Here is a 12,666-nt window from a genome sequence, read left to right as displayed (position 1 = left end):
ATAACATTGTGTAAGTTTAAGGTGTTGGTTTGATACAATCATATATTGCAAAATTAACCACAGTGGTATTAGTTAATATCCCTATCACTTCACATAATTATCATTTCTTTTTGGAAGTGAAGAACATTTAAGATCTATTCTGTTGGCAGCTTTCAAGTATATAATACAGTATCGTTAACTATAATCACTCTGTTGGACATTCCATTCCCAGAACTTACTCATCTTACAATTGCATCTTTGGGCCAACACCTCCCCATTTCCCTCAGCCCCTAGTAACCACCATTTCTGTCTGTGTCTATGAGTTCAGCTTTTTTTTTTTTTGAGAGACAGCTCGGGCATGTGTACAAACAAGTGGAGGAGGGGCGGAGGGAGTCCAAAATCAGGAGTCAGACACTCACCCGACTGAGCCACCCAGTAAATGGCCACCCCAAGCCCATTTACTTTTGATGTAATTTTTAAGTATAATCAGGTTCAAGTCTATCATCTTACTTACTGTTTTCCATTTTCCCTTCGTTTTTTTCTTTCTGTTGCTAATTTTGGATTAACTGAATATATTTTGGTGTTCCCTTTTCTTTCCTCTATTGACTTCTCAGTTATCCTCTTAATTTTTTTTTTTTTATTTTTATTAATGTTTATTTATTTTTGAGAGAGAGGGGGAGGGAGAGGCAGGGAGAGAGGGAGACAGAGGATCTGAAGTAGGCTCCACGTTGTCAGCACAGAGCCCGATGCGGGGGCTCCAACTCACGAGCCGCGGGGTCATGACCTGAGCCGAAGTCGGATGCTTAACCAGTTGAGCCACCCAGGCGCCCTATGCCTCTTAATTTTTTTAAGAGTAATTTTTTTTTTTAAGTGGTTGCGTCTGGGTTTAAAAATTTGTATCCGTCTGGGGCACCTGGGTGGCTCCGTGGGTTGAGCCTCTGACTTCGGCCCAGGTCATGATCTCGCGGTTCGTGAGTTCGAACCCCACGTCGAGCTCTGTGCTGACAGCTCAGAGCCTGGTGCCTGCTTCGGATTCTGTGTCCCACTGTCTCTGCCCCTCCTCTGCTTACACTCTGTCTGTCTCTCAAAAATTGATAAACATAAAGCTAAAAACTTTGCATCCTTCAACTGGCAAAGTCCGCTTAGAATCAGTATGTTACCACTTCCTACCATACATCCTACTTCCTGACGGTTCACCATTTCCCACTACGTGAATCTAATTACATGACAGTATTATTCCATTTATCCATCCGTCATCCTCTGTGCTGTTTTTGTCACGTGTTTTACTTCTACGTACGTTGTAAACCTAACCTTACGATATTGTCATTTTTGCTTGAAACAGCTATTTCTTAAGGAAATTATGAAAAGGAAAAAATATCTAGTTTTTATGGTTACCCACTGATTTTTCTTTTCCAGTTGTCTTTTCTCTTTCCTATAGATCTGCGTTTCCTTCTAATACCTTTCCAGCCTAAAGAACATCCTGTAGCAACCCTTTAGTGCAGGTCTGCTGGCAACATTTTCTCTCATTTTCTTGATCTGAAAGTGTCTTTATTCACCCCGTTTTTATTTTTTTAATTTTTTTTAATTTTTTTTAAATGTCTACTTTTTTTTTTTTTTTTAACGTTTATTTAGTTTTGAGACAGAGAGAGAGACAGAGCGTGAACGGGGGAGGGTCAGAGAGAGGGAGACGCAGAATCTGAAACCGGCTCCAGGCTCTGAGCTGTCAGCACAGAGCCCGACGCGGGGCTCGAACTCACGGACCGCGAGATCATGACCCGAGCCGAAGTCGGCCGCTTAACTGACTGAGCCACCCAGGTGCCCTCACCCCTGTTTTTAAAGGATGGATTCACTGGATGCAGAATTCTGGGTTGACATTTTTTTCCCCTCCACTCTTTAATTAGGTGTCTGTGTTCTGTGGTGTCTCTTGTTTCTGTGAGAAGGCCGTGACATGGGTCATTGTTCCCATGTTTATTTTGGCTGCTGTCAAGATTTTCCTGTTTATCTCTTTTGTTTCTTGGCATTTTAAATATGATGTGCTTAAGTATGGTTTTATCTTGCTTTAGGGTTTACTGAGCTTCTTGGATCTAGAAGTTGGAAAATTCCATTTTTTTTTTCTCAAAATTTAATTTTTCTATCCCGTTCTGACTCTTCTTTTGGAACTCTTATTATGTATATTTTAGTATTGTCCCACAGGTTCCTGAGATGCTCTGATTTTTTTTTTTTTCCAGACTTTTTCTCTCTGATTTGCAAATTCGGTAAATTTTTATCACTTTGTTTTCAATTTTACTGACCAGTCTTTTGCCATCTAAAACCTGCAGTTAAGCCCCCAATTAGTGAATGGTGCCCCCTACAGATGTGTCCATGTGCAGGCCCACGAGTGTCATCACAAGTATCCTCAGAGGCAGAGGGAGATTACACACACAGGAGAAGATGATGTGAAGACAGAGAAGGTGGTTGAAGTGATGTGGCTGCAAGCTGAGGAATGCCAGAGCCACAAAAGCTGGAAGAAACAAAGAATAGATTTACCCCCCACCCCCCGCCAGGTCCCTGGAGGGAATGCTGTCTTACCAACACCTTGATTTTGGCCCACCGAAACTGATTTTGGACTTCTGTCCCCCAGAACCGTTAGAGAATACATTTCTGTTCTAAGACATCAAGTTGTGGTAATTTATTACAATAGCCACAGAAAACTAAAACACTGTTCAATGACTTCTTAGTTTTGTGCTCTTTGGTTCTAGAATTTCCATTTAGCTTGTTTTTGTTTTTAATGTAGTTTCTCTTTTTCTGCTATCATTAAGCCATCATTTTCTTTACTTTTGGGGACATTTTTTTTTTTTTAATTTATTTATTTAGAGGGAGAGCAAGAGCAAGAGAGTGCAAGCAGAGGAGGGGCAGAGAGAGAGAGAGAGAGAGAATCCCAAGCAGGCTCCACACTGTCACAGAGCCTGACTCAGGGCTCAAACTCACGAACCAAGAGATCATGATCTGAGCCGAAATCAAGAGTCGGATCCTTAACCCAGGAGCCCCTTTTGAGACATATTTATGATAGCTGCTTTAAAGTCTTTGTTCTGGGCTAACTTGGGGTCGGTTTCTCTTGAGTATGTTTTTTTTTTTTTGTTTCTCTATGGGTCACATTTTTTTGTGTAACATTTGTATTTTAGTACTTTTAAATTGTGTATTGGAAATTGTTGACAGGCTGTTGAGACTCTGAATTCTCTTACGAATGTTGAGCTTTTATTCTCATTGGTAGCCTGTTTATTGGCTGATCATCTTTAGCTTCTGAAAGCTTTATCTTTGGCTAGGGTCAATTTGCAAAAAGCCTAAGGGATTTTGCAAGCAGCTCTAACTCACTGGGACTCAGCCTCTGTATTAGTATTCAGTTGCTGCCTAGTAAATTACCTCCCACAAACTCCGTGACTTCACGTATATTTACATCTCACGGTTTCTATAGGTCCGGTCTAGGCCAGCCTTAGCCAGATTCTCTACACAGGGTCCCACGAGGCTGAAATCAAGGTGCTCTCCAGGACAGAAATCTGATCTGAGTCACGTAGTTCTCATCTAGGATCGTTCAGATTGTTGGTAGAATTTGAGTCCTTGCCTTTGTAGACCTGAGGTTCTTGGCTTCTCCGTGGGGGAAGCTGGAAGTCCTCCTTAGGTCTTAGGCGGCTCTCTCACAGTATGGCAGCAAGCATCTTCAGAGCCAGAGGGTTTTCTCCAGTCAGCTACAGTGGAGTCTTCTGTAAGGTGACCTCATCGAGGGAGCAACTATCCCATCCTGTCTGCAGGTGCCCCCCACATTCAAGGGGAAGGAGTTACCCAGATCATTGAGGATCATCTTCCAATTCTGCTGAGAGCCTACAATGTGTCTTTCTAGTGAATCTGGTCAGACGTTGGGTTTAGGGTTTGTGAGGGTGGGTCCAGAGTAGGCTTTCCTCTAGGCTAGTGTTTCTCAATCCTTTTCGTTATTGTCCTGACTAAAAAGCCTTTTAGACACTTTCTCTCCTAACCACTCCCTCCCCCAATTAAATTTTAATACCAAAATATACTGTGTTACTCTTTATGAACTGGGGCCCTTGGGAGAGTCACAGACCATTTTAATACCTAAGAATTGTTTCTGCATCCTCTCCTGAAGAATCCCATTTTTGCTCCTTAGGAAAACTATCGCCCTGTTGAGGATTGCACGCTCTAGAGTATCCTTGTGGCCCCAAGTTGCAGTCTTCCTCCTAGCTCAACTGGATAGATAGGTTTTAATGAGGTTTAATGAGATCTCTGCATTTTCTGCATGTAATTTCCCCCCAGTGGCTTGTCCCCTGTTACCTGTTGTGTTCTGAATCCCATGCCGGCTGCTTTCTAGTAAGCTTGACGTAGTCTCATTCTGCGCATGCAGGGGACTCCGGGACCGCAGGGAACACGCACCTGAACTTCCCGTGCTCCCTCTGAGCTCCGGTTCCAAGTGCTTCACCTGCTCCAGTCTGGTCTCTGCTGCCTCGGCAGAGTGGGACTACGTGCTCTGTTTGATTTAGCTTGTGCTGCTGTCGAAATTGCCCCCTGGCGCGGGCGGGGCGGGGGAGTGGGAGTTCACGGGGTCCCCGGTCTCCCAGTCCTGGGTGCCCGCTCTCCAGCACCTGAATCAAGTCGCCTCATCCCCACCCCGACTCCGTGGTTGGTTGTGGCAAGAGAGCTAGTTCGGAAGCCGATACTTCATCCCGGCTTGGAGAGCGATCAGCCGGCCTCCACGCAGTACATCACCTTAAGTAAGAAAAGTTCAGCTGCCTCCAAGACGATCATTGTTAAAAGCCAATGAAGAGCTTTATTTACTTTATGTGTTGAGACAGTTTAATTTTTCCAGGGTCTCTTTATGTTAATTTGGCCAGTATACATAATGAACCACTTAGAACTAAATGAGAGTAATAGCTAGAATGGAGAGTGTTTGATACTGTTGTTATAATACTGATGTTTTAAGAGAAGGAAAATTTTTAAATAAAAATCTTTGCTTTTTTTTTTTTTTTTATTGTAGAAAACTCAGAAAAAGAAGATGTTTTCCGGCAAAAGGAAGAAATCAAGAAGTGAAGCCATAGACTCAGGTACAGAATAGTGTTTTATACTTTGTCAGTCATTCAAGAATTTCATTTTAAAAACCTATTTTTTTGTTGTTAAGATAGTAAATTGTAAGTCCATAAAATTGCTACTTTAAAAAGCTGAAAATATGAGACTTTGTAGTAACTGATTTTTTCCAACATCTATCATGAAAATTTTCAACCTACAACAAAGGTGAAAGAATCTTACGGTATGTATTTTATACACCTAGATTTTACTGTTATACCTCCTTTCATCACCTTAATTTTTCATCACACAGTCTGTATTCTTTTGATACATCATGTAGCATATACTCTTCTGTATAGGCTTTTTCTAGTCAGCATAACTTTTTTGAGATTGACTCTACTTTTTTATCGATACAAATAAGAGTTTATTGAAAAATGGGTGGAAAACCATTTTGTCCCTCTCCTACAGTTCTTTAAAGGAGAAGTCCTTTATGTTTAGAAAGTTTGGAAAGTATGGAAAGGAAGATAAAAATCACCCATAACCCAAAAAGAGCCGCCATGCTTTTTGTTTGGTCTCTACTCTTCAAGCCTTTTGTCGCACTTTCTCCCCCGAAATGGGATCATATGTTTAAGTATTCTACAATTTCATCTTAACGAACGCATGACCTTTCATCCACAGAGGTACCAGAACTTAATGTCTTACAACACACGACTGAGACTAAATCACATCGAGTAACCGTTACGTGTGCTAGAAGTGGCCTATTAGGTAGAATCACAGGTAACCAAAAAGAGCTCTATTACCAGTAGTGTTGGGTAACAACAGACTGTTGCATAAAAGGTACAACGAGGTAGTTAAGAGTCAGCAGTACTTCAGACTCTTTCAGTAGAAACAAGGAGACAGCAGTTAGAGTGACAGTGTAGACAGGATCTGTGAGACTCTGCACCAGGATAGGAAGTGAGTCATGCCTCCCCTTATGTGCCTCTTCAGCTGAAGCTATTTTTGGCCATTTGGTAGGACAAGTTTTTTTGTGTGGGGCTTTCAGGACCCTGGACCTAGAGCCAAAAGACTGATAATCAGTATATTAAATTGACTTATCTTCATATTCTAGATACGTCCGACTGTGTTCATATTTGGTGTCTAAAAGGAAAGAAAGCCAGTGATCTCATGGAATTAGATGTTGTTTTGTCTGCATTTGAGAAAACCATCCTAGAGTATAAGTAAGTTTTCTGATGTTGTGATACATGCACCTCATACATTGTCCTTAAAGCACGACTCGTGCTTTTGTCAAAAGCATGGCTTTTGACACCTCGTATTTTCATCATCGCATAGTTTTACATATATTTACATTTCCGTTATAATTTTTTCTTTAATCCTGTGAATTATTTAGTAGTATGTTTTTATACGCCCAAATACGTGACTTCTTTGTATTTATCTTACATCTTAAATATGTTGTGAGAAAATTTGGTGATATTTTTTGTAATTTTGAGGCTTTCTTCGTGGCCTAGCACATAATCTGGGGACTCTAATTCATGGGTTTATGTAGACTCTCTAATTATTGGATCTGTGTAGAATCCATATTTTTCTTGATTCTTTTAATCAATTTATGCTATATATACTTAGAGACTATTTTGTTAGGACATCGTGTTTAAAATTGCTCTGACTCATAGATGAAACATTTTATACTTCTCTAGTACCCTCTCCATTCCTAAAAACTTTTTTTTTTTTTTTTTGGCTTAAAATCTAGTTTATCTGATACTACTGTTGTGTCACTGGATTTCTTTTGCTGGCATTTGCCAGAATTTGCATAGCCTTTGTCTGACCCTAAAAAAATTTTAATAAGAAATATTAAGCTTTAAATCCAGTGTGTCTTTGTTGACTTCAATCCATTTACATGTATTATAATTATCAATACATTTAGAAGAATGTGTTGATATATTATTTTGATTTCTTAGATTTTTTTCTCCTTTTTGAGGTTTTTAATTCTGACTTTTGTTAAAAATAGAATTTTTAACTCCTCACTAATAAAAACTTTCACCTCTCCCTTCCCCTACCCAAAAATCCATCATATTTATAATACCTAGAGATTTTTAATTCTGGGGTAAGATATACAAATGTTTTCTCTTTCTGTTTTTAAGATAATAAACTTTATTAAGGTATTTATCTGATCACCTTTATTTCATATATTTCTTGTAACAACCTCTGGATATGTCTCTTAGTTAAGTGCTTCATCCAGCACTTTTAGGTGTGGCTCTTTATGTTGTAAAATTTCTAAATCCTTCTGATTATTTTGGTCGTGACTTTGAACTTGAAAGACTGTTTAGCTGGATATACTATTCTAGGTTCTAAATCATTTCCTTAAATACTCTGGAGTACTATTCCTTCGTCTTCTAGTGTTGGTTTGGAAAATTTGGTGTTTGTCAAAGTCTTATTTACATGTGCTGTGTTCTTTCTCTCTATAAGCTTTTAGAATATTTGGTCTTTGATATTCTTAAATTTCACTATATGGGGCCTGACCTTTTGGATCTAAGGTTCTTCTTTTTTTAATTCCAAAATATATTTTTGTCCTCTATTCTATCCTGCCCTTTGCTTTTTCTAGATCTCCTCAATCCTGAAACTAGAAATTTGCTAACTTATTTCTGTGATATATCCATTATGCTATTTATCCCAGCTACTGAGTTCTTAAATTTAGCCCTGAGTTTTTAACTAACATTTCTATTTGGTTCTCTTTTATGTCTTACGTTGCTGCTGTCCTCTTTAGAATATTTATTAGGCTAAAGTCAAATTACTGAGTCATCTATTATGAGATACCTGCTTCTGTTACAATTTCTGATCTGATAGTTTGTTTTCTCTGACACAGTCGTGTTCCTCCAGTGCGTTATTCCCCAGCCTATGAGCTTATTTACCCCTGCCCCAGTCAGCTTCTTTGTCAGACAGTGTGTATAAGGGAAGACCGAGTCTTGATCCCTGGGTTCCTGGGAGTGCAAGGGATGGGGGTAGATGAGGCCTAGGTGGGAAGCCTCGGTCACTTATCCCCCAAAGTAACCTGTCAGGTCAGGACTTAGCCTTGCCCTCCAGACATAAGTAGTGTGAAGAGCAGATACGCTCCTTACACGATCATTTTCCAGCCCTGGGGGTTTGGTGGGGGAAGGCGGAGGAGGCAGCTGCCCAAACTTAGTCTCCTTGTTTCTCTCCAGGCCCCACAAGCACAGCCCAGCTTTGACTCTTGCAAGACGCAGACAGAGGTCTGATTGGCTGCAGCAGTTAGGGAAGCGCGGCTTGTGAGAATCATGCGGGGGAAGAAGCAGGAGCCAACCTTGACAGCTCCTTTCCTGCCCTGGGTCACAGCCACCACACATTCTAAACACCTCTTCCTCTCACCTCGGGGATTTTCACAGCTCAACCCATTTTGAGAGGGGATTTTCGCTCTGGGGTTCTCATGGGGTTGATCTCAGGGAAAGGAGCCAGCCTGTCATGCTAACTCATCATTATCATTGTAGGAATTATCTGTTTTACTCTTCTGTACTTACTGTATGTGTTAAAGCCAGTTTGCTGTTAAAATTGGTACAGAAGGTCTCTTACCATACCCAAGACCATCTTGACTGTGTTACCCTTTTCCCATTCATACATCTCTTCTAAAGGAAGAAGAGACTTACTATAGATTTCTGATGTTGTGGCAAAATGGCAGTATCTTGAATTTTAGCATAATATATTTTTGATGTAATTAATGATTTAGGGGGGCGCCTGGGTGGCTCAGCTGGTTAAGCTTCTGACTTCGACTCAGGTCATGATCTCATAGTTTGTGAGTTCAAGCCCCACACCGGGTTCTCTGCTATCAGCATGGAGCCCCTTCAGATCCTTGGTCTCCCTCTCTCTCTGCCCACCTCCCTCCCCCCCCTGCTTGTTTTTTCTCTCCACCTCAAAACATGAACTTAAAAAAAAATGATTTAGGGGTGCCTGGGTGGCTCAGTCAGTTGAGCATCCGATTCTTGATGTCGGCTCAGGTCATGATCCCAGGGTCATGGGATCGAGCCCAGCATTGGGCTCCATGCTGAACTTGGAGCCTGCCAAGATTCTCTCTCTCTCCCTCTGCCCCTCCCCACCCCACTCAAAAGAAAAAAAAAATTTAGAAGAGGTATAGTATTTTTGTTAGACTTTTTTTTTTTGTTAAATAGGCTCCATGCCCAACATGGCCTTGAACTCATGACTCTGAGATCAAGAGTCAGATGCTCCACCAGCTGAGCCAGCTAGGCACCCCGTAGACTTTTAAAATGATAAAATACCCTTGTGTTTCTGTCATACCCAGTGATTCTGGTAGAATCACTGATCTTGTTTTATTTTCCTGATATAAAGTATTCTCGACCACGTGAAAAGTTGTGTTTTCTCAGAATCAAGTTAACTATTTGAGGGTCTTCTATTTTTAATACTCATCTGGAACTCACACATGAATAGTTTGTTAAAAGACTTACTGATTGATTGTAAGCAGTTTGCCAATGTACATATACCTAGGGAAGTATGCCATGAAATGCAAACATTACAAACTTAGGCTATTCTATAACTGATTCAATTAGTTATTTGTAGCGAAGTGACCAGATTTTTAGGGCACTAGAATTTGAAAGAGCTGTGTCCGACTCTTGTATGTAGACCATCACCATTTTCAATGGTACAGTCTACCAATTTATCAACATTATAAGCCATATGCAGAAAGGCCTAACCGGTTTTCCTAATTTTTTATGTTTTTAACATCTTAAAATCATGATTTCATATTTATATTAGAAATACTTTTTTTTTTAAAGCTGGAGCTGATGTATTTTTTTAATTATAAAATTTATCATCTTAACCATTTTTAAGTGTATAAATTCAGTAGTGTTAAGTATATTCATATTGTCGTGCAACAAATATCCAGAGCTTTTTCCTCTTGCAAAACTACCCATTAAACAATTTCCCATTTCCCCGTCTCTGCAGCCCCTAGCAACCTACTTACTGTTTCTATGCGTAACTACTTTCGATACCTCACGAGTGGAATCACACGGTATTTTTCTTTTTGTGACCAGTTGATTTCACGTGGCCTCATGTTCTCAAAGCTTATCCATATTGTAGCACATAACAGGATTTCCTTTTTTAGGGCTGACTAATCTTTTATCGTATGAATATAGCACACTTTTCTTTATCCATTCATCCACCTGCCTCTTGACTGTTGTGAATAATGCTAAAATGAACATGGGTGTGCAAATGTCTCTTTAAGATCCTGTTTGCAGTTCCTTTGGATCCGTCCCCAGAAGTGGGGATTGCTGGGCCATAGGGTTTATACTTTTTGAGGAAGCTCCTTCCTGTTTACCGTCATAGCTGCACTGTTTTACAGTCGCATCCACGGTGCACAGTGTTCCAGTTTCTCTGCCTTCTCACCAATACATGTCATCTCTTTTACTTATGGTGGCCATTCTGATGTATGTGAGGTGACAGCTCACTCTGGTTTTGACTTGCATTTCCCCGATGATTTGTCTTGCATTTCACCTTTTTATTTTATTTTATTTTATTTTATTTTACTTTATTTATTTATTTATTTATTTATTTTTTCAATCTATGAAATTTATTGTCAAATTGGTTTCCATACAACACCCAGTGCTCATCCCAAAAGGTGCCCTCCTCAATACCCATCACCCACCCTCCCCGCCCTCCCACCCCCCATCAACCCTCAGTTTGTTCTCAGTTTTTAAGAGTCTCTTATGCTTTGGCTGTCTCCCACTCTAACCTCTTTTTTTTTTTTCTTCCTTCCCCTCCCCCATGGGTTTCTGTTAAGTTTCTCAGGATCCACATAAGAGTGAAACCATATGGTATCTGTCTTTCTCTGTATGGCTTATTTCACTTAGCATCACACTCTCCAGTTCCATCTACGTTGCTACAAAGGGCCATATTTCATTCTTTCTCATTGCCACGTAGTATTCCATTGTGTATATAAACCACAATGTCTTTATCCATTCATCAGTTGATGGACATTTAGGCTCTTTCCATAATTTGGCTATTGTTGAGAGTGCTGCTATAAACATTGGGGTACAAGTGCCCCTATGCATCAGTACTCCTGTATTCCTTGGGTAAATTCCTAGCAGTGCTATTGCTGGGTCATAGGGTAGGTCTATTTTTAATTTTCTGAGGAACCTCCACACTGCTTTCCAGAGCAGCTGCACCAATTTGCATTCCCACCAATAGTGCAAGAGGGTTCCCGTTTCTCCACATCCTCTCCAGCATCTATAGGCTCCTGATTTGTTCATTTTGGCCACTCTGACTGGCGTGAGGTGATATCTGAGTGTGGTTTTGATGTGTATTTCCCTGATAAGGAGCGACGTTGAACATCTTTTCATGTGCCTGTTGGCCATCCGGATGTCTTCTTTAGAGAAGTGTCTATTCATGTTTTCTGCCCATTTCTTCACTGGGTTATTTGTTTTTCGGGTGTGGAGTTTGGTGAGCTCTTTATAGATTTTGCATACTAGCCCTTTGTCCCATATGTCATTTGCAAATATCTTTTCCCATTCCGTTGGTTGCCTTTTCGTTTTGTTGGTTGTTTCCTTTGCTGTGCAGAAGCTTTTTATCTTCATAAGGTCCCAGTAATTCATTTTTGCTTTTAATTCCCTTGCCTTTGGGGATGTGTCGAGTAAGAGATTGCTACGGCTGAGGTCAGAGAGGTCTTTTCCTGCTTTCTCCTCTAGGGTTTTGATGGTTTCCTGTCTCACATTCAGGTCCTTTATCCATTTTCACCTTTTTATATGCTTGTTGGCCATGTATATACTCTTTTTTTTTTTTTTGAAAAGTGTTCAGATCCTCTGCCCTTTTTAAAATTTGAGTTATTTTGGTGTTGAGTTGTAGGAGTTCTTTATATATTCTGGATATTACCCCTTATCAGACATACGGTTTGAAAATATTGTTTGTGATTCCTTGGGTTACCTTTATACTCTGTTGATTGTTTCCTTTGCCACATAGAAGTTTTGAAGTTTGATGTCGCATTTTGTCTATTCTTGCTTTTGTTGCCTGTGGCTTTGGTATTGTATCCAAGAAATCCAAGGCTAATGTCATAAAGTTTTTCCCCTGTGTTTTCTCAGCTGTTTTGTAGTTTCAAATCTTACATTTAGGTCTTTAATCCATTTTAAGTTAACTTTTGTACAAGGTAAGGGTCCATCTTCATTCTTTTGGATGTGGATATCCAGTTTTCCCAGCACCATTTGTTGAAGAGATTTTTCTTTCCCCATTGGGTAGCCTTGGCATCCTTGTTGAAAATTATGTGACCATATATGTGAGGGTTTATCATTGAGTTTTCTCTTCTCTTTCATTGGTCTGTATGTCTGTCTTTATGCCAGTACTGTAATGTTTAGATTACAGTAGCTTTGTGATGTTTTGTACTTAGGAAGTGTGAGGCCTTCAGCACTGGTTTTCTTTCTCAAGATTGTTTTGGCTGCTTGGTGTCCTTTGATATTATGTATGAAGTTTAGGATTTTTTTTTTCTATTTCTGCAAAAAATGCCATTGGGAATTTGGTAATTATTGCATTGAGTCTATAGTTTGCTTTGGGTAGTATGGACATTTTAATAGTATTAAAATTAAATCTTCCAGTCCATGAACATAGGAGGTCTTTCTCTTTATTTGTATCTCCAGTTTC

General features: G+C 40.0%; 1 protein-coding gene across 2 annotated transcripts in view; it reads left to right on the top strand.

Annotated features, from left to right (window-relative positions):
* CENPU (centromere protein U) overlaps nt 1-12,666 on the top strand; it is a 48,628-nt gene that overhangs the window by 19,084 nt on the left and 16,878 nt on the right. The window contains exons 7-9 of one of the 2 annotated variants that reach the window (XM_042934291.1): nt 4,997-5,063; nt 5,701-5,799; nt 6,131-6,239. In XM_042934291.1, the coding sequence (XP_042790225.1) occupies nt 4,997-5,063; nt 5,701-5,799; nt 6,131-6,239 (275 nt within the window). The remainder of the gene's footprint in view (nt 1-4,996; nt 5,064-5,700; nt 5,800-6,130; nt 6,240-12,666) is intronic. The other variant, XM_042934292.1, reaches the window with a different exon arrangement.

Source organism: Panthera leo, chromosome B1, assembly GCF_018350215.1.
Source record: "Panthera leo isolate Ple1 chromosome B1, P.leo_Ple1_pat1.1, whole genome shotgun sequence".
Taxonomy (NCBI): Eukaryota; Metazoa; Chordata; class Mammalia; order Carnivora; family Felidae; genus Panthera; species Panthera leo.
This window is presented reverse-complemented; position numbering and strand designations above follow the sequence as displayed.